The 27,198-nt window shown below is 37.7% G+C and overlaps 1 protein-coding gene across 3 annotated transcripts in view; it reads left to right on the plus strand.

Annotated features, from left to right (window-relative positions):
• Positions 1-27,198, plus strand: part of LOC126182260 (calcium homeostasis endoplasmic reticulum protein) — a 306,481-nt gene that overhangs the window by 134,085 nt on the left and 145,198 nt on the right. For all 3 annotated transcript variants that reach the window (XM_049924835.1, XM_049924836.1, XM_049924837.1), the window contains 2 exons: positions 11,157-11,372; positions 25,540-25,627. In XM_049924835.1, coding sequence (XP_049780792.1) covers positions 11,157-11,372; positions 25,540-25,627 — 304 coding nt within the window. The remainder of the gene's footprint in view (positions 1-11,156; positions 11,373-25,539; positions 25,628-27,198) is intronic.

The raw sequence follows: 27,198 nt of genomic DNA on the forward strand, positions 1-27,198 counted from the left end.
TTTTTACTGAAACGAGGGTGACTGTTGTAACTAACTGAATAAATCATATTTATATTACTCTGTATGAGCCCCTGGAGACTCTTGATCCCTTATACCAAAATACTCAGAAGATAACCCTGAACAACATCTGAAAGTTTGTCAGTGGAGTTCTTGTGTACCATTTATAAAATTCATGTATCTATGATTTGTTAACAGGTTGTGAAGTAAGACTACCATTATTTATAATGCATATCACTGCTGTGACACAGCATCAGTTATTTCTAAGGGTGTGTATATTACCACTGTTTAGAAATTTAAGTTCAAACTAGCTTAGCGCTCGCTGTGTTGCTTGCATAGACTGTATGACCTGCTGAGATTTTTTTTTTTATTTTTTTTATTTAATCGAATTTTTATGTTGTTCACAAATTGCAACACCTTCCAAGCTTTTCATGCTAATTACGGCCCTATAAGCATGGTCTTTCGCAAATGTACTTCTAACCAAAAAGCGATTCTGGTAGCTGGAGTCCAAAGCTTTTGTTAACCATGTCTTTTGTGTTCTTGTGGAGATACTTCCACAGCATCATCCATGCGATAACAAATATTTCTTTACATCTAACCAACAAGTGAAATACTTGCTTTCATAAATTTGCTTTAAATTTTTTTATATGTAACAAAATATTTTCTTAAAAATCTTTGACCCTTATTGCACTCCCTTAGGGGTTGAATCTCCAGAAACACTGCAACACACATTTTTTTTTTATTGCTAACAGAGAAGACAAATACCAATTGTCATAGATGTAGCCTAAAAAATTGATTAGTAGTTTTTTAGTAATTATTTATTTCCAAAAAAAGTTTCACACACTATTTTACGCTTAATGGTGAATTTCCAAAAATGCCGAAATATGTATTTTTCATTTTAGACTTGTTGTTGATGTTGTTGTTGCTGTTGCTGTTGCTGTTGTGGTCTTCAGTCCTGAGACTGGTTGATGCAGCTCTCCATGCTACTCTATCCTGTGCAAGCCTCTTCATCTCCCAGTACCTACTGCAACCTACATCGTTCTGAATCTGCTTAGTGTATTCATCTCTTGGTCTCCCTCCACGCCGCCCTCCAATACTAATTGGTGATCCCTTGATGCCTCAGAACATGTCCTACCTATCGATCCCTTCTAGTCATTTCAGACTAAGAAACCAAAAACCAGTTTTGTAGGTCTAGCTACAAAATTCCCTTAATAGAGACATACTTTCGGAAAGCCTTTCATCCCCTTACAAGTGGAATTTCAGACAATCTATTCTTAAATGGTGCCTTCAGTAGAAGATTCATACCCTCTCCAAATTTCAAGTTTCTACCCGTAGCAGTTTGGGCTGACCGATGGTGAGTCAGTGAATCAGTCTGACCATATTTCACTCCCTTAGGTGTTTCCAAAAACAGTGAAACATGTATTTTTTTCATCTCTAACTAAGAAGCCGAACACCAATTTTCAAAGATTTAGCTTTAAAAATGTTTTCACAATGAAATATTTTCATAAAATGTTTCACCGCCTTGTTCACCCCCTTAGGTTTGAAATTCCAGAAATAATGACATGCATATGTTTTATTTCTAGCAGAGCAGCCAAATACAAATTTTCATAGATGTAGCTTCAAAAATGCTTGCACAATGAAATATTCCTATAAAATCTTCCATTCCCCATTTCACCCCCAAAAGCTTTAAAAATGCTTCAATAATAAGATATTTTCATAATAAATATCATCCCCTATTTCTCCCCCTTAGGGGTTCAATTTCCAAAAACGCTGAAACATTTTTTATTTGGAGGAGGAGGAGGAGGAGGAGGGAGGAGGTTAGTGTTTAACGTCCTGTCGACAACGAGGTCATTAGAGACGGAGTGCATGCTCGGGTTAGGGAAGGATGGGAAAGGAAATCGGCCGTGCCCTTTCAAAGGAACCGTCCCAGCATTTGCCTGAAACGATTTAAGGAAATCACGGAAAACCTAAATCAGGATGGCTGGAGACGGGATTGAACCGTCGTCCTCCCGAATGCGAGTCCAGTGTGCTAATCACTGCGCCATTTTTGTACTTGTAACGAAGAAGTCAAATACCAGTGTTCATAGATGTGGCTTAAAAATACTTTAGTTGTTCATTAATAACGATATACTTTTAAAAAAGAGAGAGAGAGGGAGAGGAGGAGGAGGAGAAGAAGAAGAAGAAGAAGAAGAAGAAGCAGCTTTCATGCACTACTTCATTCCCATACTGTTAAATTTCCAAAAATGCTGAAACGTGTATTTCTTTATTTTGACCAATAAACCAAATACCAGTTTCCACAGGTCTAGCTTCAAAATTGTCTTAATAATGACATTTTTCCAAAAAAAACTTTCATCCTCTATTTTATGCCCTTAGGGTTGGAATTTCGCAAAATCTTTCCTTGCATGACACCTACAGTGTAATATCCACACCTTCTGGTTTTGTGTTGTAGCAGTTTAGGCTATATGATGATGAGTCAGTCAGTCAATCAGGACATAGTCTTTTATATATGGAAATTGTTTGAGTCTTCCCTTTATTTATGTCTTCCTGATACATGCTTGATAATGGCATAAACACTGAAATTGCAATAGCAAAAATAAAACAGTAAATTTATTTGTCTTGCACAAATTAATATGATATAAGTAGATGTATGCAGTTGTTATAATCTTAAACCTCAGCTGCTGCATAAATGAAAGAAATCCTGAAACCTTATTTCTTCTCAAAATTGTGGAATAGTTGTGTTTGATGAATGTAATTTACGCAGCACATACCACAGTGAAATAAGATGACAACAATAACAACTTGCCATACATTAAGAACTGTGTCTATAACTTTTAATAAACAGAATTTCTTTTCTTTTTACATTACATCAGAATTTGTATGCTCAGCAAGCATGCAGTATGCATTTGAAATGTCCATCTTGTTGATGTACCATGTCTTTGAGACAAATTGTGGTGTTTCTCACCACGCTATGACACAAGTCTTCTGTTGTTCCATGGAAAATTGTTGTGGTAATTGCTTGCAGTTGCATTAGATTACATGGTTTGTTGCAGTAGACTGTCTTCTTCAAAAATGTCCCACATGAGAAATAATCACAGTGACTAATACCCAGGCTGTGTGGCAGCCATATTATACCACCCTGAAAATATTCTGGATTTCAATGGGACATCACACAGTGTTTGAAATGCCCGTTTCAGAAATCTAGAATTATGTTTGCTGTGGGAGGATGAAATCCCTCTTGCATGAACCATTGTATCTCCATTGGTAACCCTGTTGCATTAAGTTCTGGAAGAAAATTATCCTGCAATATGTCCATGTAGCGTGCATTATTAACTGTGCTATTGAAAAAGATTGGTGCAGTGATTCCGTGGCTGGCAATGACACACCATATACTCACTTTTTCTCCACCATTTTCAATTTTGTGTACAGCAAAGGGAGCTTCTCATGCAAGAAATCTGATATTCCCTCTTGCTGCTGCCATTCAGGTGAATGTATACCTCATTAGAGAGCCATGTGCTATGAATCATTTCATCATTACCAAAAGTGAAAGCTGCAATTTATAATCGCCGTTCCATGTCATTTTCTGTCAGCATGTACAATTTTGTTATTTTCTATGGGAATAATTTCATGTCAACGTGAAGTATTCTCTGAAAAGAACAAGAAGATATGTCCAGTTTGCCTGAAGCTCACCTCATGGATTTCCTAGGACTTCCTTTCAAAGTCACTCTTAGAGCCTGAGTATTCTGTGGAGTATGGATTGTGTTGGCATGAGGTCACTTGTGCTTTAAAGTACTGCTATCAGTTTCAAATTTTGTGGTTAGTCTATACACTCTCTAGTCTGCAGGGGGCCCACCTCATATAAGAATGAACATGAAACATCACTGAGTGTCTGCTACACTCATTGTTTCCACATAAAACAACAGTCTTTACTTTCATTTTTAATGTCAACCAGCCATTGTTCATCATTTTACCAAACTAAAGCAGTGGCAACACACATGATTTATATTGACAAATCCTGTCTACTTGTGAGCCATGCACAAACTATGGCTACTTGTCACAACATTTCAACATTTGCCAACCTGCAAATAAAATATTTATTAGGAAATGTCAGAGTATGACATTTCATGTGCCACCCTGTACAATGCACTAATAACCAATATCCGTGCCAGAATTATTTCATGGTAGCAAATATGATCAATTTAGATGTGTTCCATAGTGATTTTATCAATTCAGTTTTGTCTGGTATTAACATATTCTTAGTGTCGATGTTCTTGGTGCAAGTCTCTGATTCAGTTTTGTTTTCTAAACTGATTGATTCCTTATTATCAGTTAGCTTGATAGAACTTGATTTGAGAGCTGGAGACATTTCTCTTATGAATTTTTGCGTCCATTAAGTATTTTGGAACCCTGAGGTCAATGCCATGTATTTTTCTTCCCTTTTAGAAGGACTATTCCTGGCCTCTTGCTGCTGTTCCTTGGGACTGCACCACCACTTGCCTTATAAAAATCAAGTTTAAGTTGCATTTGTTTTTGTTTCTGTTTCATATGGAATAGAATTCTCTTTGCTGCTTGGCATTGAGTGTCCCAGGGTTATTACAAAAAGTACGTGTCACATCATGCGCTAAATTATTATCTGCTCAGAGCTTTTTAGATTGATTACTCGTTAAAAAATTAATGAGAATATATGAAAAGTACACCTTTTTGTATCATTAATATAAATGTGGATTCCACCTTTCCGATTCAGTGAACTGGAATTTTATCTTCATATTATTTAGTCTAAGGTATCCAATGACTTATGAAATATAGCTAGCAAATATTCTCAAAAAAATTTACTCATATTCCAGTAAAGTTACTGATAAATTGAATTTCTAAAATTGAAAACAATCTGAACAGTTGACAAAATCCTAGCTGATACCAACAAAAAATGGCAGATTAAGATCCTTCGAAGCGGAGAAACAAGTCTGTTACACTAGCTCTGCCATATAAAAACACTACTTTGACTTTGATGGCATATATAACGTTTTGCTTGCTAAAAAAATTCATTTCTGATGAATATAAGGGATTTATTGCATTAGTTCCATGATTTATATTTTCTAATGGTGGCTGACCCAACAGAAGATGAATAAAATATGTTTTGGAAGCAACATTTTTTGGGACAGTTGGGTAAAGGGTAAGACAACTAGATGACTGAGGAAATATCCCAAACCCACCCTCAGATTGCCTGGTAGAATCAACTTTTAATAGCCTAGGAGTGAATCAAACTAGCCCCTGTCAATTCAGTTTTATCACCTTGTTGTGCAGCCATGCCAGTTAAACTGTATAATTTATAACTCTATGACTGTATGTGGCATTGTGTTTGCATCCCATAGAATTTGAGAAGGTCCCAATTCCTGGAGAGGAACCCAAGGACTCTCAACTTTGAAATTTCACACTACCGCCTGCTGCCCCCTCCCTTTCCTTCTTCTATTGCAGAAATAGTTTTTTCTTTCTACAGTATAGCACAGTCATGTTCTTCAGATTCTGTAACACTAGCTGTGCCATGTAAAGCTGAATGAATAATCAGTAAGCTATCACTGGGCTTCTCGGTACACAGATACACAGTAAATTACTGTTTTGAGGTCTTTGTGCAGCAAAGGGAGGTGGTGTCCTTGTTGAGGATATGTCTTGGCTTAGTGCATAAATTCATAACTTTTTTTCATAAGTCTAATAAGTACAACAGATACACACAACAGAGACTTAAGTCATCAAAAAAGTATACTCCACTTTTTACAACAGTCTGTCACTGCTGGGGTAACTTTGTGATTCCCAAGCCGTAGAAATCATGGTTTTGAGTTGAAAAACACGATGAGTCATGTTCAGGGTGCATTTTCTTCTGGAAAAGGTGGTCCTTGAAAGTTGTTCCATAGAGAGCAAAAAAGGTGAAATCTGAGGGTGCGAGGTTAGATGAATAAGGTGGATGCAGAATTGCTTCCCATCTAACCTCCTGCACAGTGTTTTTTGTCAGTCTAGCAGAATGCAGATGGGCGTTATTGTGGAGTAGCATCACTTCCTGTTTATTGTTCTCGGATTGCATCTGCAAGATGTCTCAGTTGTTGACAGTAAATGTCAGCAGCGATGGTTACATCTCAGAGAAGCAGTTCATAGTACATCACACAGTTGCTGTCCCATCAGATGTGTGACATTATCTTTTGCGGGTGCACGCTGGTCTATGCACAGCGTTGCTGCTTTGTTTAGTCTCAACCATTCCTGTCTTTTCCTTATGTTAGCGTAAAGACACCATGTCTTATCACCAGTAATGATACAAGACAGGAATGGTCAGTGTTGTTCATGATCCAATTGGTGATGAGGAGGTAGGGATACACATGTAACCACCCACTGATTTTTGTGATTTTGGCTTTTGAGTTTGCAGTACCGATACTCTAGATTTTTGAACCTTCCACATTGCATGCAAATGTCACACAATGGTAGAATGATCACAGTTCATCACATTTGCGAATTATCGGATACACTGATGTGGGTCATTGTGGATTAATGCATTTTTTATGATCTTCATTAAACCCTGAAGGTCTTCCTGAAAGGGGAGAGTCCTTAAAACAAGAAAACCATTTTGTTGCCATACTCTGTCCAATGGCATTATCCCCCATTTAAACAATCTTCATCAAACGCTTAAGGTCTTCCTGAACAGAAGGAGTTGCTAGTGTTAAAAGAATCGTCCTTAAAATGAGAAAACCATTTTCTTGCCAAACTATGCCCAGTGGCATTATCCCAGGAAAGATTCAGACATTTCTAGCTGCCTATGCTGCTGTCACCCCTCGGTTGAGCTCAGACGGACGAATATGTTGGAAATATTTTGATTTCTCCACTTACCACTCTGTTTTCTAGCATCCACAGCTCCACCCACCATCTTCAAATGACAAAATGGCAATATGTTAACTCAGATAGCAACAGTGAACTACAAATAAAAAATGACAATTGATAAATAAACCCATAGCAATCAGAAAAACAATATACAAAACAAAATTGCTATGAACTTATACACGAACCTAATATATATTAGGTGCTTCAGATGGGGTACAAACCTTCAAGAGAAAGAGAGTACACCTAGGTGATGGAAAATCACATAGCAAAGCATGGCTGGGAGCACTTTCCTGGTGGGCAAAGCACAAGGAAAGAATGACATGAGCAGGGTGAGAAACATGTTTATTATGCTTAGTTCTGGCGTATGGTTTCAGAATGATGCGGCCCTCTCACATTACAGTCTTGATGTGTATTACCACTTGATGTCAGCAACACTGGAGCTACCAGAGTGGTTGGGTTCATTGGCTTGTAAGATCACCAACCATCACTTTCCTTGATTACTTCCTCTGAGGTTATGTGAGGACACTGATGTATGAAACCTTCATTAACAATGCTGACAAGCTTGTTGCACACATTGTGGCAGGGGAAATTAGAAAATTAGATCTTTAGTGTGCCGGAAATGTGAGGCATCCCTCACTGTCTGGGGTTGTAATTTCAGATGCCTTCTTTGAGGACTGTCATTGGCTGTTTTTGTTCTTATTTGTTGGTTTCTGCAGTACTAAACATAAGAAAGATGTTTACTCCTCTTGTTTGTGTCCTTCCTTTCTTGTATTTTGGGTTGTCACTGCCACTCCAGGAAAACATATCCAACCATGCATTGCTATCTGATTTTCCAGTGTCCATGTCTTCTGAAAAAATTGTAACTGCTGTGCTGGAACACATTTGTGTGTGTGTGTGTGTGTGTGTGTGTGTGTCTGTAATCCCCAATGGTGTGATTGAAGGGACCAATGTGAAAAATGCATATAGAGAAGGCATAGGGAGGAGGGAAGGCCAATAGAAGAGGTGATAGGAGTATGAGAACAAACACCCCCAAATAAGATTCATGTGTGCACAGGGGGTGCGGAGGGGGGGGGGGGTTGCACGTTCAGGGGAGGTTGCACGTTCAGGGAAATGAATATAATTTAGGAAACGGAGCTGGTGTTCAGCACCTTGTTTGTTTGTGCCACCAAACAAAGTCATCCTTGCACAAAATTACAACTGAAGTTGTTAAGCTGGCATGGTGAACTTGTGTTGCCTAATGTGTGGAGGGTTGCAGATGCACAAATGTATCTCAAGTGCATATTTGTGTCAGCTAGTTGCAGATTTTGAATATTGCATGTTATGTGGCTGGGACATCCATTTCCAGAATTTGGAAGAGGACAAAGATGGTAATGTCATGTAAGAATATTGTAGGTATTGTTAACTGCTGTGGTGGGGTATTGTTAACTGCTGTGGTGGATTTGGTCCTATGTGCTAACTCTGATGAGTAAGAAATACATGAATAACAAAAGTGTCACTGCCCAACAAGATATCAGATTATAATGTGGGAACTGCAAGAGTCTGACAAGGTGGGCAGTTTTCCCTGTATTCTCCTGGCAATGTCACAGATCTTCCTTGTTATTGGTACCAGTATAACACTAGCAGTGAGCAGGAATGGTGGCATACCGCTTATTTTTAGGGTTTTAAAATGTGTGATAAATTTACAATCCTACCAGGTTTGAGGCTTGTAGTGTATGTAGTAAGTACAGTTTCCACATAGGGGAAAAATAACAACAACAACATTAATAATAATAATAATAATAATATTAATAATAATAATAATAATAATAATTATTATTATTATTAAATTTTATGGACATATAACTAAAGTTTATAGAAATGTGTGGACTGAAGCCTCAGTTCAAAAATGCCGCATCGTGTTTAATTGCAAAGGAATGAATAATATTCTTAATGAGCAACAGTCAGCCTGACTGTCAGTTACGACTGGTAAACTCTAATCAAGTACTGAGGGAAAAATTGAACAGGATAAATGTTTCACTAGTGAAGTATTGAGCTTGTGGTTTCCTGAAATTATGTTGTTAGTTCTTTATCAAACTGTTAGTGGTGATTTGGATTATAGAAAAGTATGTGCCAGGTGGTTTCCTCGACTTTTGAGAGATGAACAGAAAAAACAGTGAAAGGGAGCTGCATTGACTTTTCTCACAAGATGTGACAAAGACGGTGAAGAGTTTTGAACCACTTTGTTACAAGTGGTAAGAGATGAGTTTTCCACAAAAGTCCAGAATCAAAGCACCAATCAGTGAAATTGAGTCACTCATGGTCTCAAAATCTGAGCCCCAAGAATGTTATGGCCACAATGTTTTTGGGATTGAAAGGGTGTCCTGCTCACTGACATTAAGCTCGGAGGAGAGACCATAAATGTGTTGCCAAAAGATTTGCTTCAGCTTTTTATGTGGGAAGGTTTTGAATATTCACCTTATAGCTCAGCTGCTTAGCCCCAAATTGTTACCATCTTTTTCCCAAATTAAACAACTTTTTGGTTGGACATCCCTATAGAAATGACAACAAACTGAAAGTGACTAGCTCAACAACTTATAGGCAACTATGTATTGAGAGGGCATAGGAGAGCAGGAGTGCTGCAATAAATATTTAAATTTGAGTGGAGACAGCATAGAAAAACAGGTAAGATGTTAAAATATAAGGTAAGTTTTCTTTCATTATGTAATGTACAAAAATGAATATTTGTTTGTTTATTTTCTGTGCATTTTTGTACCATTCATCTGATTATGATGAAACTTTGATGAGTTGTGTGCACTCACATGAAGATTACAGAGAGGGTAAGAACCAACTACCACACACAGGGGTGGGGGTGAAAAGACTTAACTCAGAAACATCTGAAGCAATTTCAATCAAATGTTGTTTGTGTGTGTGTGTGTGTGTGTGTGTGTGTGTGTGTGTGTGTATGTGCACGTGCGTGTTTATATATGACTCACAATTTGTATAAAAATAATATGCTGGTAATTTACCTCAACCAACCCTGAGTGCTGGGTTTGAGAAGACATGGCGTAAGATGTTCAATAACGACTGATATTGGTATCAAATCAATAGTTTTTGAGGTTGTTGAGTTATTGGTCTCAAGAAATTTCAAAAACAATTGGCACATATGTGACTTTTAATAGCACAGTGACAGTGTTTACTGTGACAGTAAGACATCCTAGCTCCCATGTGGCAGAGGGTTTGGGGTGAAAAGGCATGACATGAAAGTATAACTCAGTTACACCTGGAGCAATTTCAAACAAATTTGGTATATCATGACTCATCATTTGTATAAAAATGCCCTGGTGGTGTTTCTATCGTGTAATTACTTGACTTAGAATACTTTAAAATTATATTGTGTCAGTCACGTTATGATCATGAGCAATACAGCGAGGCAAAAGTTTTTCAATGCGTTTTGGGGCCAAAGATCATGTCCCACAACTCAGTGATACAGAAACATTTAACATCCTCTCTAGAGTCACACGGTAAAGCGGCGGAGAATCAGACAGGTGTCAGTGACATCTTTTTTATTGGATAGCATTATTTTATTTCTTGTCTGGCAGGATTTTAAAACAACAATGTAAGAAAAATCTACAATGTTGGAAAAGACAGATTGCTACTGTAAGGACAGATTGATAATGTAAGAAAAAGATAATTGCTGCTTACCATAAAGATGACACATTAGGTAGCAGACAGGCACAACTAAAAGACACACATTGCACATAGTAAGTGTCTTTTAGTTGTACTTATCTGCAACTAAATGTATCATCCGTACAGTAAGTAGCAATCTGTCTTTTTCCTACATTTGTTGATATTCCAACTGAGAGTTTCCATTGTTTCAGTTTTCATTGAAATCTTGGAAACTGATGTTAATATTCAAATCATTTTAATAAAGTAAATGCCAGGATAACATTGAAATTAATTCTCAGGGCAAAATTTTCTAGTCCCTGAAATTAGTTTCTGCCACTTCCGTTTGGTTTGTGTGTTCTTTATTGCAAGTTTGACCGAATGTTAATAGACTGCCAGCATTTGATTTTAGAAGCTCTGTTGTTAATATTCAACATATGTACAGTTGGCACCTTTGTTTCACACATTTGGTTCATTTCTCTTCTATCAATTTTTGTGAATGAATTCTTTTAGCATCACAACTTTTTACATATATAAGGGAGGCCTGGCCGAAGCTGCTGCTGTAGTTGTTTATTAATGTTTTATTTAACAAGCATTTTTTCACTCTTTACAATGTCCCTTTCTTCAGTAACAATTCTAATTCATCTTTTTTTTTAATACAGTTGTTAAACCTGTGGGAGTCCAAGAATAACTATTTTGACTCTTCAGTTGTGGAGAAGTTACGAAACCCATCACGTTCTTGGTCTGAATATCAAGCAGCACTCATTACACAGCATGCTGCTGTCATTACCCCAATAATGGCTGCAACAAAACAGACCTATGAAGGTTACCAAGCACAGCACCAGGCATTTGTTCAGCATGCTTTACAGCAGATACAGGTATTGTTGGAATATCGTATTTTCGCACTATTGGCTGTTTAAATTAAATGATAAATTTGTTATTGTTAGTCATTAAGGTATTGTAACTTTTGTACTCCATGTGACTTTCTCGAACTGAGAAAAGTACAAGACAAGACGGTGAGCCAGATCTAGAACCAGTGTCAGTTTTAACAGCCGTTGCTCTGGTACACTGCCTCTCCTGAGTGGGGTTTTCACATTGTTTTCCAGAGATTAGCCTAGAGGTACTTTTCGTTCCAGTTGATCCATAGTGATGCAGTCCTCTGGGTTGTGGAATATGTCAGAAAACAAGAATACACAATAAATATTTATAATGATCACATTACTGCACAAAATTTGTGCAGAAGTTAGATTGTGCCCAATATTCACGTTTATGTGATATCACTATTAATATGCAAGCATCAGCTGGTTTTGCTTTGAAATTGATCACTGGAGTAGAAGGAGTTGGTCACCAATAAAATCTTTAGACTCTTCTCAAACTGAACTTTGTTATTAAACTTGTTTATGGCTGCTGGCATTTTATTGGTAATGTGTATTGCTGAAGAGTGGACATCTTTCTGGACCAAAGTAAGTGACTTTAAATCCTTGTGGAAGCTAGTTCTGTTTCTAGATTAATTCTATGAACTCAGCCATTGGTTTGGGAGGGAAAAAATGTATGTATGTTTTTAATGACAAATTTCACTAAGCAATCAATATATTGGGAAGCAGTAGTCAGTATCCTCAGTTCCTTAAACAGTCCTCTGCGGGATGTTCTTGAGTTGACACCACAAATAATTTGAATTGCATGGTTTTGGGCTTGGAAAATTTTAGCTTGGTTTGATGAGTTACCCCAGAAAATAATCCTGTATGATGTTATGAAATGAAAGTAAGCGTAAGTGTGCTAGCTCCTAATTTTTATATCATCTAGGTCTTACTACACTCGTGTAGCAGATAGAGATTTGTTTAGGCACTTCAGCAGTTCTGTGGTATGCTCCTCCCAGTTAAATTTATTATCAAGCTGTAATCCCAAGAATTTAACATTTTGAACTTCTTCTATCTACTTGTCATCATATAGCAGGAAACCTTTTATGAGTTCCGTACTGCATATATTATATTCTCTCTCTCTCTCTCTCTCTCTCTCTCTCTCTCTCTTTCTTTCTCTTTCTCTTTTTCTTTCTTTAAAAAGGTTTAGTTACAGAGAATGGACTTGGAACCATTTATTAATGTCCATGAAAATTTCATTAGCCAACCTTTCTAAGACTATACTTGATTTACTATTTATTACAACATTTTTATCATCTGCAAACAAAACAAACTTGGCATCTGGTAGTGTTACTGATAAAAGGTCATTGATATACACAAGGAAAAGTAATAGTCCTAAGATGGAACCTTGGAGGACACGTGTTACTGGTTCCTAGTTGAATGATACCTGATAGCTTAATGCACATCTATTTCCTATTGACTCACTTTGTTTTCTGTCAGAGAGACAGGATTTGAACCATTTTGCAGCATTTCCTGTTATATTGTACTATTCTGATTATTGAAAAGGTCATTGTGATTTACGTAGTCAAATGTGTCGGACAGACCACAACATGTACCAATAACGTATTGCCTAATGAATGGAGTACATTGGAACCCTTTGAATTTCGAATTGTGATGTGAATAATATTTTATTTATAGTCAGATGGTTAAGTTGAGGACTGTTTATTATCTTTTCTATATTTTTTGAGAATGTGGGCAAAAGTGAAATTGGATGGAAGTTTGATGGTATATATTTATCTTGTTTCTTACACAAAAGTTTAACTTTAGTGTACTTCAACCATTCAGGAAATGTGCCACTGATAAAAGATTGATTTCACAATAACTTCAGAGGTCACTAAACTCAGAGGCACACTGTTTAATCAACTTAGTTGATATATTATCTGAGCCACAAGAATTTCTTGATTTTAACGATTTTATGGTGGACATTACTTCTGCTGGTGTTGTGAGGGCCATATACATATTATTGTCCTTATTTCTAATGGCTGGTCTTAGTTATTCCATTGCAGCATCTACTGAACCTGACAACCTCATCTTTTCACAAACATTTATGAAGTGCTTATTGTAAATTTCAGCAACACTACACACACCTGTTATCCATAGGTTCTACCAGTCCCTTTCTTCACTTTATCCCATGTTGTCTGTATTTTGTTACCTAATGTGACTATCCTTTTCGGATAATGCATTTGTTTTGATGTCCGTATTACTTTCTTCAATATTTTGTGGTACGTAAGTGTTGTATTTCTCATTCATGCTATGAGCATTGTACACATCACTCCAATTCATGTCTTTGAGGAGTTTCCTAAAACAATCAATTTTTAGCTTACTAACTACCCTCTTGAACTGAGGTTTAGTAGGTTTTATATCCTGATCAGTATTAACATTTAGCAAGAGGAACTGCACATCATGGTCCAAGATGCTACTTATTATTGGTTTTATAATATAATTTTGTTCATTAGAAATTTCTGTAAAGATATTATCAATAGCCATGTTCGAACTCTTAGTTTTTCTAGTTGGAAAGTTAACATTATGAATTAAGTTGAATGACAATGCTACTGACTGCAAGTTCTTACTGGAAGGGTTTCTGAGAAAATCTACATTAAAATCACAAGCAACCACTAATTCTTTCTTTTTTGTTGTCAGATAGGCCAGTAGAGCTTCAAAGTGATTTATAAACTGATAAAAATTACCTGCTGATAATTGATATACACTCACTGTTATGAATGATTTATTGTGAAATTCTACTTCTGTTGCACATGCTTCCCTATGCTGCTCTAGGCAAAATTTATGAATGTCTGTGCTATTAAATTTATGACAATTCCTTATGCGTGTGGCAACTCCTCCATCCACCATTTCCACTCTGCAAAAGTGAGAAACCAATCTAAATCCTTGCAACACTTAACACATCTATACAGTTGGTCACTTGATGTTCAGAGAGGCAGATTATGATTATATCAAATGGGTTGGCTAACTCTAATTCATCAGTGTAGATAAGTAATTCATTAATTTTATTTCTTAGCCTCGAATATTGTGATGCACTCGAGATAGTTGGCATTTCATATTGACTGAGATAAAACTGGGTTGAAAGAAAGTTTCTGCTGATTTGTGAAAATTTGAAGCAACAGCTGTGTTTGCTGATACATCGTGCCAGAATTATGCTGTTTAGTTTATTTCTCAAACTGAAGGTTCATTTCAATCCTGATCTTTCGTAGGACTTGACTTGTTTCTGTCCTTTTTATCCTAAAAAAGCTGCTGCTCCAAGGCCTGTAGCCACTGGTGTTTTACCACTATGGCAGTGCCTCCCTACCTTAAATTATCTGTATTAGCCCAGCCAGTTTACCCTTCCCTTTCCTGTTGAGGTGTGTGCCATACCTAATATAATCCCACCTACTGAGGAAATCAACAGGAATCACACCAATATGTGACCCCCACATCCGACCCAAGCAGTCGTTCTGACTCCAAATTAACTTTCCTGACAGAAGAGTCCAAATGATGTCAGAGACACAAACTCCACTCTATTATGTCTTGATGCTGATGCAATCCTTATTAGTGTATATTTTGCACTCTATATTGTACCTATAACACAGTGAACCTACATCCTTTGTCACATGACAGAGCCCAGCATTAGGTTTAAAAAGATTGGTGACCTGGTTCTCTGATCCTTAGTCATCATGCAAAAGCTGGCCTACACTTCTGGCATGAGAACTACCTAACAACAGAACTTTCTTTCTATTTGCTGACTTCCCTACATTCTTACTCAGTTTTTAACTGGAAGTTTGTTCTGCACTGCGTACGTATAACTTCTGCATGAAGCTCATCAGTTTCTAACTGAAGCAACAGGTCATACTTATTTTTAACATTCACCATAAAGCTGTCTAACCCTGTTCATTCTCTTACCTGTTGCCACTTCCCACTCCACTTTACCATTCTCCCTCCTTAACATGCCCAGATCTTTCCTAGCCCAATCTAACCCCACCAGAAAGGCAGCAATTTTCCTTTCCTGTTCCACTTCCTTCCAATCTCTAGTACTTATCCTACAGAACCACTGATGAGTCTGATTCACTTCCCTAATTCCCATGCCACCACAGCCATCCCAGTGGAAAAAACTTACTGCATCATCACACCAAGCCCCAGAGCTAACAATTCTGTGGCAAGTCAGGCACTTTTCGCTTATGGCAAAAATAATACTTTGGTGAGGATAAATCAATTAAATTATAAGAAAACACGAAAACACATTTATGAAAATTATGTCTACTGGCAACTGTGTATAAAAAAAGCTACCATGTGCAAAGTTTGTAGATCCACAAAATTAAATTTATGCTGAGCTGCACAAAAAAGAATTAAAGCAGTAAAGGGATATGCTGTACTTAACTGGCCAGAAAGAAAAAAAAAAGTGCAATTAAATGAGAGTCTTTAAGTTTATTAGTCCAAAATGTAAAACAGAAGTAAAACTGTAACCGTACTTCATGATCTTCTCGTGTTTTCTACAAAAATACATAAAGAAAAGTGAAACCGTTAAAGGCAAGCTTGAAAAACACACTAACAGACGTATTTAATTAGTTATCAGTATAAAACTAAGTTTTATTTCGGTCTAAATCTCTTATCTATATGAGAGCACAAAACACCGTGTCTCATATGGCGCAGCTCTACCAGACTAGTCCCTCATCTCCACCTGTAAAACTCAGTGTCCATACAATTAAAACACCAAACCTTTTGATTGAATATAAATTGATGTACATACAGTTGTAAATAAGTTATTTTAATTATTAATTATTTGCTATTAGCTGCTTGTTGGTCTTTATTTTACCAGACTAGTTTCAGGCATTGGTCATTATCAGCAGTGTCCGTGTTACACAAAAACATGTATTTCTTATATGTTACTTACAGTTTTTGTTGTTGTTATGGTCTTCAGTCTGAAGACTGGTTTGATGCAGCTCTCCACTGTAAGCCTCTTCCTCTCCAAATAACTACTGCAACCTACATCCTTCTGAATCTGCTTACTGAATTCATCTCTCGGTCTCGCTCTCAGATTTTAACCCCCACAATTCTTTCCAGTACTAAACTGGTGACATGTTGATGTTTCTTAATGTGTCCTATCAACCGATCCCTTTTAGGCAAGTTGTACCTCAGTTTTCTTGTCTCCCAAGTTCTCTTCAGTACTTCCTTATTAGGTACATGTTCTAGATATCTAATCGTGAGCATTTTTCAATAAAATCACAAAGCAAAAGCTTCTATTCTCTTTGTGGCTGAAATGTTTTTTTGTTCATGTTTACCTTCCATACATTGCTACACTCCAAACAAATGCTTTTAGAAAAGACTTTCTAGCACTTTAATCCATATTCATTGTTAACAAACTTCTCTTCTTCAGAAGTGCTTTCCTTGCCATTACCAGTCTACATTTTATATCCTCTCTTCTTTGAGTGTCACCAGTTACTCTGCTGCCCAAATAACAAAACACATGTACTACTTCAAGTGTCCTGTTTCCTAATCTGATTTCCTCAGCATCATTGGATTGTATTTGACTACATTCCATTATCCTAGTTGTGCATTTGTTATCGTTCATCTTATATTTTCCGTACAAGACACTGTCCACTCCATTCAACTGCTCTTCCAAGTGCTTTACTGTCTCTGACAGAGTTGCAGTGTCATGAGCAAACCTCAAAGTTTTTATTTCTTCTCCCTGAACTTTAATTTCTTCGCCAATATTTTCATTGGTTTTGTTTACTGCTTGCTCAGTGTAAAGATTGAATAACATCGGGGACAGGCTACAACCCCATCCCAAGAGTATCCCAGTCAGCATTGTCAAAAGCTTACAGTGTATGTATATAGCAGTGTTTTATGCAAATGTGATTTTTCAACTCATTGTAATGTGACTTACTTTATAGTAATGTTCTCCAGCACATGTTGGTGTCAAAATTTCATAATATTCGTGTAATAATATGATTATTTGATTTATATATGCATATTGTAATCAGCATAAGGATTTTTACATGAAAATATGTCTCATTGTCATTGGCAGTTGCTATACAGATGAGGATTATCTTTTGTTGTACATCATGAAATGCATACAGGTTGGAGAAATATTGTGTCATGAAATTTTAATCCTGGATAGCTGATGCCAGTAGGAATCAAAATTATTAGTGTTGTGTAAGTCGCCAACACACCATTTTTAAACTCCGGAAAATTGGCGCCACACGCTCCAATTGGCCATGGGATTGCCCTGTTGCCGGATGCTCTGGAAAACGTGTGACTGCGAATGCTTTGCGTGTTGGAGATCGCAATGTATCCAAGGCAGCTCGCATGCTTGGTGGTATTCGACACTTGTGCATATCGCATTAGGGCAGTGACGGGGCGAGGCATGTTTGTACAAGGGGTGTTCGAAAAGTCCATGCAGAAAAAAAACTACTTACGTGTTTGGGGTAAACCTATATTTTTCGACATAGTCTCCTTTTCGACTTATACACTTCGTCCAACACTGTTCTAATTTTTTGATCCCTTCTGAATGTAGGAATTGTCCAAGTTGAAGAGTTTTTAGCAAACAGAACACAGCATGTTGTTCTCAATGGAGAGACGTCTACAGACATTAAAGTAACCTTTGGCGCGCCACAGGGGAGTGTTATGGGACCATTGCTTTTCACAATATATATAAATGAGTTAGTAGATAGTGTCGGAAGTTCCATGCGGCTTTTCGCAGATGATGCTGTTGTATATAGAGAAGTTGCAGCATTTGAAAATTGCAGCGAAATGCAGGAAGATCTGCAGCGGATAGGCACTTGGTGTAGGGAGTGGCAACTGACCCTTAACATAGATAAATGTAATGTATTGCAAATACATAGAAAGAAGGATCCTTTATTGTATGATTATATGATAGCGGAACAAACACTGGTAAAAGTTACTTCTGTAAAATATCTGGGAGTGTGCGTGCGGAACAATTTGAAGTGGAATGATCACATAAAATTAATTGTTGATAAGGCGTGTACCAGGTTGAATTTAATTGGGAGAGTCCTTAGAAAATGTAGTCCACCTACAAAGGAGGTGGCTTACAAAACACTAGTTCGACCTATACTTGAGTATTGCTCATCAGTGTGGGATCCGTACCAGATCGGGTTGACGGAGGAGATAGAGAAGATCCAAAGAAGAGCGGTGCGTTTCGTCACAGGGTTATTTGGTAACCGTGATAGCGTTACGGAGATGTTTAGCAAACTCAAGTGGCAGACTCTGCAAGAGAGCCGCTCGCATCGCGGTGTAGCTTGCTCGCCAGGTTTCGAGAGGGTGCGTTTCTGGATGAGGTATCGAATATATTGCTTCCCCCTACTTATACCTCCAGAGGAGATCACGAATGTAAAATTAGAGAGATTCGAGCGCGCATGGAGGCTTTCTGGCAGTCGTTCTTCCCGCGAACCATACACGACTGAAACAGGAAAGGGAGATAATGACAGTGGCACGTAAAGTGCCCTCCACCACACACTGTGGGGTGGCTTGCGGAGTATAAATGTGGATGTAGATGTACAAAATAACTATTAGTTAATGCAATCACCTCCTTGTTTGAATAAAATCTTTGTCCCGCCAGCCATTTCTTCAAATTGGGGAACAAATAGTAGTTCGAGGGAGCCAAGTCTGGAGAATAGGGGGGATGTGAAATGAGTTGGAATCCTATTTCCATTAATTTTGCGACCTCAACTGTTGAGGTGTGTGCTGGTGCATTGTCGTGATGGAAAAGGACATTTTTGCGGTCCAATCGCCGGTGTTTTTCTTGCAGCTCGGTTTTCAAATGGTTCAATAATAATGAATAATATTCACCTGTAATAGTTTTACCCTTTTCCAGATAGTCGATGAGTATTATCCCTTGCGAATCCCAAAAGACAGTCGCTATAGCCTTTCCAGCGAAAGGAATGGTCTTCGTCTTTTTTGGTGCAGATTCTCCCTTGGGAACCCATTTATTTGGTCTTGGGAGTATAGTAATGTATCCATGTTTAATCCGCAGTGATGAAACGACGCTTAAAAAGTCCTGCAGATTCTTCCTGAACAGCTGCAAACCATCCTTGCAACACTTCACACAATTCCGTTTTTGCTCAAGCATGAGCAATCGCGGAACCCATCGTGCGGATAGCTTTCTCATGTCCAAATGTTTATGCAAAATATTATGTACCCACTCATTTGAGATGCCCACAGCACTAGCAATCTCGTGCACCTTAGCTCTTCTGTCATCCATCACCATATCATGGATTTTATCAGTGATATCTGGAGTTGTAACCTCCACAGGGCATCCAGAATGTTGAGCATCATTTGTGTCCATATGGCCACTACGAAAATTTGGAAACCACTGTTCTAATCGAAGGTGCAGAGTCACTGTAATTTTTATCAAGCTTCTCTTTAGTCTCCTGAGGTGTTTTGCGTTTCATAAAGTAATGTTTAATCACCGCACAAAATTCTTTTTCGGCCATTTTTTGACAATCACTCGACATCCTTGATTCACACGAATGCCAAACACAAAGAAATAGACCAATATGGCTGAAACTTGGTTTGCGTTCTTTCCAAAGATGCTGCTAACTGAACATGACCTCAATACACGCCAGTGGTGCCATCTCTTGGACTTTGCACGGACTTTTCAGACACCCCTCGTATGTGTGAACTGACAACCATAGCACTGCCCATCAACCAACGAATGGCAGCAGGACAATCTCACAGCCACTTGGAGCACATGGTGCCAAGTTTCCGTAGTTTAAAAATGGTGCGTTGTCATCCTACACAACATTAATAATTTTGGTTCCTACTGGCATGAACAATCTGGGGTTAAAATTTTCTGACACCATTTTTCACCACCTTGTATAATGCTACTTCTAGTTTGTATTATTTCTGTTAGCAGAACGTAGAAATTTGTTGTCATTAAAGAATACTAGCAAAATTTTTGACCTTTTTTTTTTTTAAATTAGTCTGTCCTTATAAAATAATGTTAGGATCTGTCATGGACATACGCTAAAAAACATTACTATAAGACAGTTCACATTACAATTAATTGAAAAGTCACATATCCATAAAACAACTGCATACACTGTAAGTAATGTATTATACAAAATAACTGTCTTCTTGTGTTATACAAATACTGCTGGTGATGTGCAATGCCCGAAACTAGTTGGGAAAATAAACTACCAACAAGCAACTTATGCCAAACAATTTTGTGATTATTATGATTTACATATAATCTCTATAAGCTACAGAGCACGACATGGACAAGACATTCATACATACAGTTGATGCTCACAAGTTTTCATGTCCTCTTATATCAAATACTGATCTAGTGACAGAAATAAAATTCTGATGGCCAGTTGCCAGTCATCTGCAGATACTCAAATTAGGATGAATGCCAGTAAAGAGGGTTTTGGACCTCCTCATTAGTTACGTGATCTGCCTAGTTAATTTTCAGCATTCTTCTGTAGCACTACCATTCAAAAACTTATATTGCCTTCTTCTCTGAACTGTTTGTCCCCGACATTTCGCTTCCCTGCAAGGCTTCTTTCCAGGCAGATACCTTCAGAAAAGACTTCCTAATACTTCAGTTTATATTTGATGTTTAGCAAATTCACCATTTTCAGAAACACTTTTCTTGCTTTATTCAGTCGGAATTATATGTCCTCTCATCTTCACCCATCATCAGTTATTTTGCTGCTCAAATGGCAAAACTCATCTTCTACTTTTAGTATCTCATTTTGTATCTAATTGTCTCAGCACTGTCTTGACAGTTCCATTATCCTTGTTTAACTTCTGTTGATGTTCACCCTATAACCTCTCTTCAGGATACTACCCATTCCATTCCTCTGCTACACCCAGTCCATTGCTGTCTCTGACAGAATTACAGCGCCATTGGCAAGTTTTTATTTCTTCTCCCCAAACTTTAATTTGCAATTCAAATTTCTTCTTGGTTCCTACACAGCTTGCTCAGTGTACACATTGAATGTTATTGGGGATACTACCCTGTCTCACTCCCTTTTCAAGCTCTACTTCCCTTTCATGTCCTTTGAGTCTTGCAACTGCAGTCTGGTTTCTGTACAAATTGCAAATAACATTTCACTTCCTGTGTTTTATATTTTCTGCCTTCAGAATTTCAGAGAGTTTAGGGTTGCCTTTTGTTAACCTACCTTCTAGGATAAGTTGTAGAGTCATCCTTGAGGTAGGCCTCTTCCAGTTTTTCCATTGTTCTGTAAGTAATATGTGCCAGTATTGCGCATCCATGACTTATTAAACTGATAGCTTGACAATATTCACACCTGCAAGCACTTTTACATATGGACTTCAAATCTATGGCAGTTACGCCATTACCTACTGTGGTTATGCTGAACTCTTGTTAGGGATTTCCCCCCACACTACTGGGTGCATCATGCTATGGATATTACAAAAGAATTATTTTTATTTACCTTGACAGTTCCCAAGGTCAAAATTAGGTAATTGCCAATAATTGAAAAAGTGTATATTCAGAATAAAAGAACAGGCTATGCAAGTATACAACTGCCTCCACCTTTTTAGTTAATAATTCCAAAATCTGGGAATAATTTTACACTTTTAAATGTATCTATTGATATTACTGGCCTTGTAATTTTATGGTTTTCTCAAGTGAATTTTCTTTGTGGTAAAATACGAACAATAAACATTTAAGTTACTGGACACTAAGTTGATCTTCATTAGATGGTTGTTAACAGAAATGTAAACAAGACAACTGTTATTGAAGGGCTCTAATGTACCGATGGAGTATGTAGAGAAGTGATGTAATGTTAAATGTTTAATTAAAGTTCACTCTCCATTACAACCAAAAAGTTCAAAGCAATGAAATGGTTACTTCCTCTCATTTCTGTAGCACAATGATAGAAAAAGATGGCATACTCTTACAGGTACTGCACAGAACATGAAGTTTGTTAGTAAAAAAAATTTTATGATTTTACTTTTGCTCTTATAACATGTTGTATTCTTTAACTGAGCATTTCTTAATTGCGTGCAGAACACATACAAAAGTCAGAGAAGGTATAAGAGGTGTAGACAGGCAGCTCATTAACCAGTTATTGCAATTTTGTCATCGCTCTTTTGGGTGAACTGCTTGGGCAACTGTATAATGAGACAAATGTTCATTGTTCACTGACAGCAAAAAGGTGCAGTTGCTGAAAATCACAAAAGTGTATCTATTATACTGAAGTGAAGAAAGCTCACGAAGTATCAATAACATCCTGCCTTTAATACGTCCTACACTTCAGTTATTAAAAAGGCAGTGCCAAAAGTTTATGCAGCTACTCAAACACAGAGAACACTAGTGTTGATAATTCTGCTTGCAAGTGAACTTGCAATATGGTACTTTTCCAAAGGTTCCCATATGTCCGATCAGACATAGAAGATAAGGCAAACATGTATTATCCAAAAGAGAAACATTGTGTGATGACTCAAAATATTGGGTTAGTGTGTAAGTTTGCAGTGTTTTTCCACAATTTTGATAAACACAACAGTTCCACATAACAGAGTCATTATTCATCAATAATATATTTTCCTTCGCTCTTTACAACAGTCTGCTAACACGGGGGTAACTTTTTGATTCTGCAAATGTAGAAATCAAGTGGTTTTCAGTCAAAGAATTCATCGAGCCATGTTAGGGGTGCGTTTTCATCTAGATAGGAAGTTCCTTGAAAGTTGTTCCATAGAGAGCAGAAAAGGTGAAAATCTAAGAGAACGAGGTCAGGTGAATCAGATGAGTGTTAATCACTGCCCAACCCAACTCCAGTAAAGTGTTTTATCAGTCTATCAGAATGCAGGCAGGCACTATCGTGGAGTAGTATCATTTCATGCAGTCTTCCTCTTCATTATTTGTTGATTATCTGCATATTAAAACAGGTGACACCATTCTGTTGAGAGGTTATATTTTCCATAGGAAAAGTGGGTCTCAGTAGGGAGAGGAAGTGTCATATGAGTATTTGTCGAAGAAGAAAACCACTCCACTCTTCTTCCCCTAGATACTGCTTCTGTAGAATATGCACCAAACAGGGTAGCAGTATGTTCCCATTACGTGCCCTCAAACAAAGAGATACACACTTAATCACTCAACCATCTAATCACACATTTCCCTTTACCATTCGTCTTTTTGTCGGGACTTCAAGTCACGTAATGTGCTTTGGGCTCTCATTATGACTTGCTCCATTGGCAGAGCTGTTGACAGAATTGCGCAAAGGGAAATGTTATGCCTTCTGAATGTAGGACAGTGAACACACTTCAGCAGTTCTACAGAGGTCATCCCATGTTGTTAATATTCCAGTATGGTCCCCAGCCCTTCTTGAGATTGCTCAGTGGGAAGTGACGGTCAGTTTTTCACTCAGGTGGTCACTATCCAATGTGTATACATGTAGCAGATTAGGCAGTGTTAGAATGCTGTTCAGCCAGCTGGTCGTTTTTTCATTCAAGAATGATTATGAATGTGAGGCACTGAGCTGATGTTGCATCTATTCCACAGTTTTCTGATCACCTGCCATTGACAAAGTGAATAGTGCAGTTCTGCGATCAGGTATGCAGCATTTCAAGGTCGACAAACTGTTGTGGGCCTCACAACTTTCAGATAATGAAGGCAAAAGCCAATTGTGTAATGGGGAGAGCAAATGAAGATCCTATAAAGGGTTTATGAGCTCAGTTAAGCATACCATGAACCACTAATTTCATAAACTCCATTGGAATGTTGCCAGTATCTTTCACAAAAGGCAGTCTGCACCGAGCAGTGGCAGAAGAACACACGCACAAAAATGTTTAACTTTTACAAGCTTTCAGAGCCAGTGGCTCCTCCTCCTGGCAGGAAGCGCCAAAAGCTTGTAAAAGTTAATTTTGTGTGTGTGTGTTTGTGTGTGTGTGTGTGTGTGTTTTCTCCTGCTACTGCTTGGTGAGTAGATTTTTTACCTATCCATTTACATTAATTGTCAATAGTTTGATTATTTTCATTGTTTTAGACTAGGAAATATAAATTTTTGGAATTACACAGTCTTAATTATTTGCTGAAGCCAGGGATAACTGCACATCTCCATGTAGGTATTGTAGTGTCACTCTTACAAGCTGTGCAGGAAAGACCCTACTGTACATGGAGAACCGCCTATTAACTTGAGTTAAGGAACGAAGAAGCTCTTCAGTTGCTTCCAGTATGGATTCATGACATATTCAACTCCTGATAACCTGATCTGTCTGGAGGTCAAAATACAAGTCTTTCTTATGCAAACAGTACCTGGTTGGAGGTTTGTTCGACATATTGAAAGCTGCTGCTACTACTTGGAAATACATCATCTTCAGACAGTTCAGTGAACTGAATTCCAGTGACAACTACCGATCTTTTTACAATTCTTTTTGTACAATGTTTCCTTTATACACTGGATTATGCATGTCCTATCTGATCGTTTTGGAATAGAGAAAGATGTCTCCCAAGGGTCCTTATTAAATATAACCAAATTTGCAGTAGCTGTTATGCAAGTTCCATTCAGTATTGGCTTTTTGTGGACGATTTTGCTATATTATTTCCTCTTCCACTATAATGATAAGACATTTCCAGCTTCTTCTGATGATTAGTAGATTGGGCAAAATAAGCTGTGGTTACAAACTTTCTCCATAAAAAAGTGTGTAATTTTCACTGTCTTGTGTTGCTTCCAGTCCACCTGAACTGAAAATAAGGAGTGCTGTTTTCAGTTTCGAGAATTTGTGTAGGTATCGGGGCCTAAGTTTTGAAGTGAATTTGCCTGGCTATGACACTTGATACATCTGAAAACAAAAGACAACCAGATAAAGAACATCTTAAATTGCCACAGATAATTGATGGGGAAAAGGGTAGAGGGGCTAGCTTGAGAGTGTCTGTTGTAGTTCTACAAGGCTTGTGTGTATTCCAGCTGGATTATGGACAGTCAGTATATAATCCACTTCAGCAGTTGTTTCTGAATACGGTTGATGCTGTGCATTAATGAGGAAATCGGAGAGCAAAAGAAAATTTTAAGACCAGCATTATTCCCAGCTTTTGTGCTGAGGATTGCCCCTCATCACAGGACAACTTGTGTGTATATGTTCAAGCAAGCTTGATAATTATTAATACATTAACAAGGTTGTCTAGAGTTTATTTGTCTAATAATATTTTCAGGCACTAGAGCAACAGAAGCAAACCCTTGAACAGCAGCAGCAGGTTGCAGCTGTGGTTGCAAGTGCAGCAGTACAGTCAGTCACCAATGGTATGTAGTGTGGTGTGATGTCAGTCTTATCAGTGTAGTTAAAATCAAATTGTACTACTTCAGTATTATTATGATTCTAGTTTTAGTGTACGCACTAACTGTTAAATGTAAAACAAAATGTTTGTATATGTTGTCGTAGTTCTGTCACCAGTAACGTGTGTTTCTCCATCCAGATAGTTTATTTCCCATTGGTGTCTTTGTGGTATGATGTTTTAAGTGGAAAATTCTAACTCCTCATTAATTACCAGTTTGAATTATGTACGAAGGCTGCCTGAAAACTTCTTGTCCTTGCCCAGAGATCAAGGCACCACTCGTGTAATTTTTTTCACGTTGCCTTGGTACACACATTAGTAGATGCCACATAAAATTGCAAGTCAGTCCAGGCAGCAGTCATCAGTAGGCAATCATTTGAAGCAGTTGTAGTGTGCGTGACATTGGAGACAGGAAATCAAGTATTGTACAGTGATTAAATTCTCTGTAAAATAAGATTTAATGCCATACAAACTTCATTTACTAATTTTAAATGTGTATGACACCTCTTCACTTTCATTTTCCACCATGAAGAAAATGGGCGGCCAATTTTAAACTTGACCATGAATGCATCCAAGGTTATCCATTTAATGTACAGCTAAAAAGTGTGAGCACACCGGAAATCATTGAAGAAATGCATTACATGATTTTGGAAAATTGGATACAAAGATGCATAAAATTTGCAAATGCTGTATGGATATCAAAGGTATGTGTTGCAATGTCTTGCACCAGAATTGACATAAGAAAGCTTTGTTCGAGATTGGTGCCACGTGAGCTTACTGCCGATCACAAAAACATTTGCGTGACACTTTCCAATAAGTGCTTGGTGCATTTTAGGGAAAATAGAAGTGATTTTTTTCATCGATCTGTGACAGTGGATGCAATATTTGATTCACCACTACACACCCAAATCCAAACAGTAATCTATATAGTATACAGAAGCTGATTCTTCAGCTCGAAAGAAGTCGAGGAAAGATAATGGTATTGATGTTTTGAGATGCAAAATGAATTTTGCTGACTGACTATATAGAAAAAGATGAAACTGTAACTGGAGAGCACTATCTCAACTTCTAACAAAACTGGAGGCAAGCATTTGTGAAAACTGACGTTGCTTAAAGAAGGAAAAAAACATCTTTCATCAGGACAATGCACCTGCCCACAAAAATGACTTGGCAGTGGGAAAATTGAACGATTTGCACTATGAAGTGCTGGAACACCCACCCTAGATTTGGCTCCCTCGGACTTCCATTTACTCTCAAAACTTAAGAAATTCATTGCTGGTCAGCACTTTTGTCAAATCAAGAAGCCACTGAGGCTGTAGATGGGTTCTTTGCAGCACTTCAGGGGGAGTCCTCTAGAGAGTGGATAATGACATTGGAACACAGCTGGCTGAAATTTATTTGTATTAGAGAAGATTGTGTTGAAAAATAAGACTTCTTTGAAAGCAGAAATCATCATTTTCGGTATCAGATCAAGAACTTTTCAGACAGCCCTTGTACATTAGTCTCTCCTTCATCAGTATTCCCAACCAGATTTCTTTC

This window comes from Schistocerca cancellata, chromosome 1, assembly GCF_023864275.1.
Source record: "Schistocerca cancellata isolate TAMUIC-IGC-003103 chromosome 1, iqSchCanc2.1, whole genome shotgun sequence".
Classification (NCBI taxonomy): domain Eukaryota; kingdom Metazoa; phylum Arthropoda; class Insecta; order Orthoptera; family Acrididae; genus Schistocerca; species Schistocerca cancellata.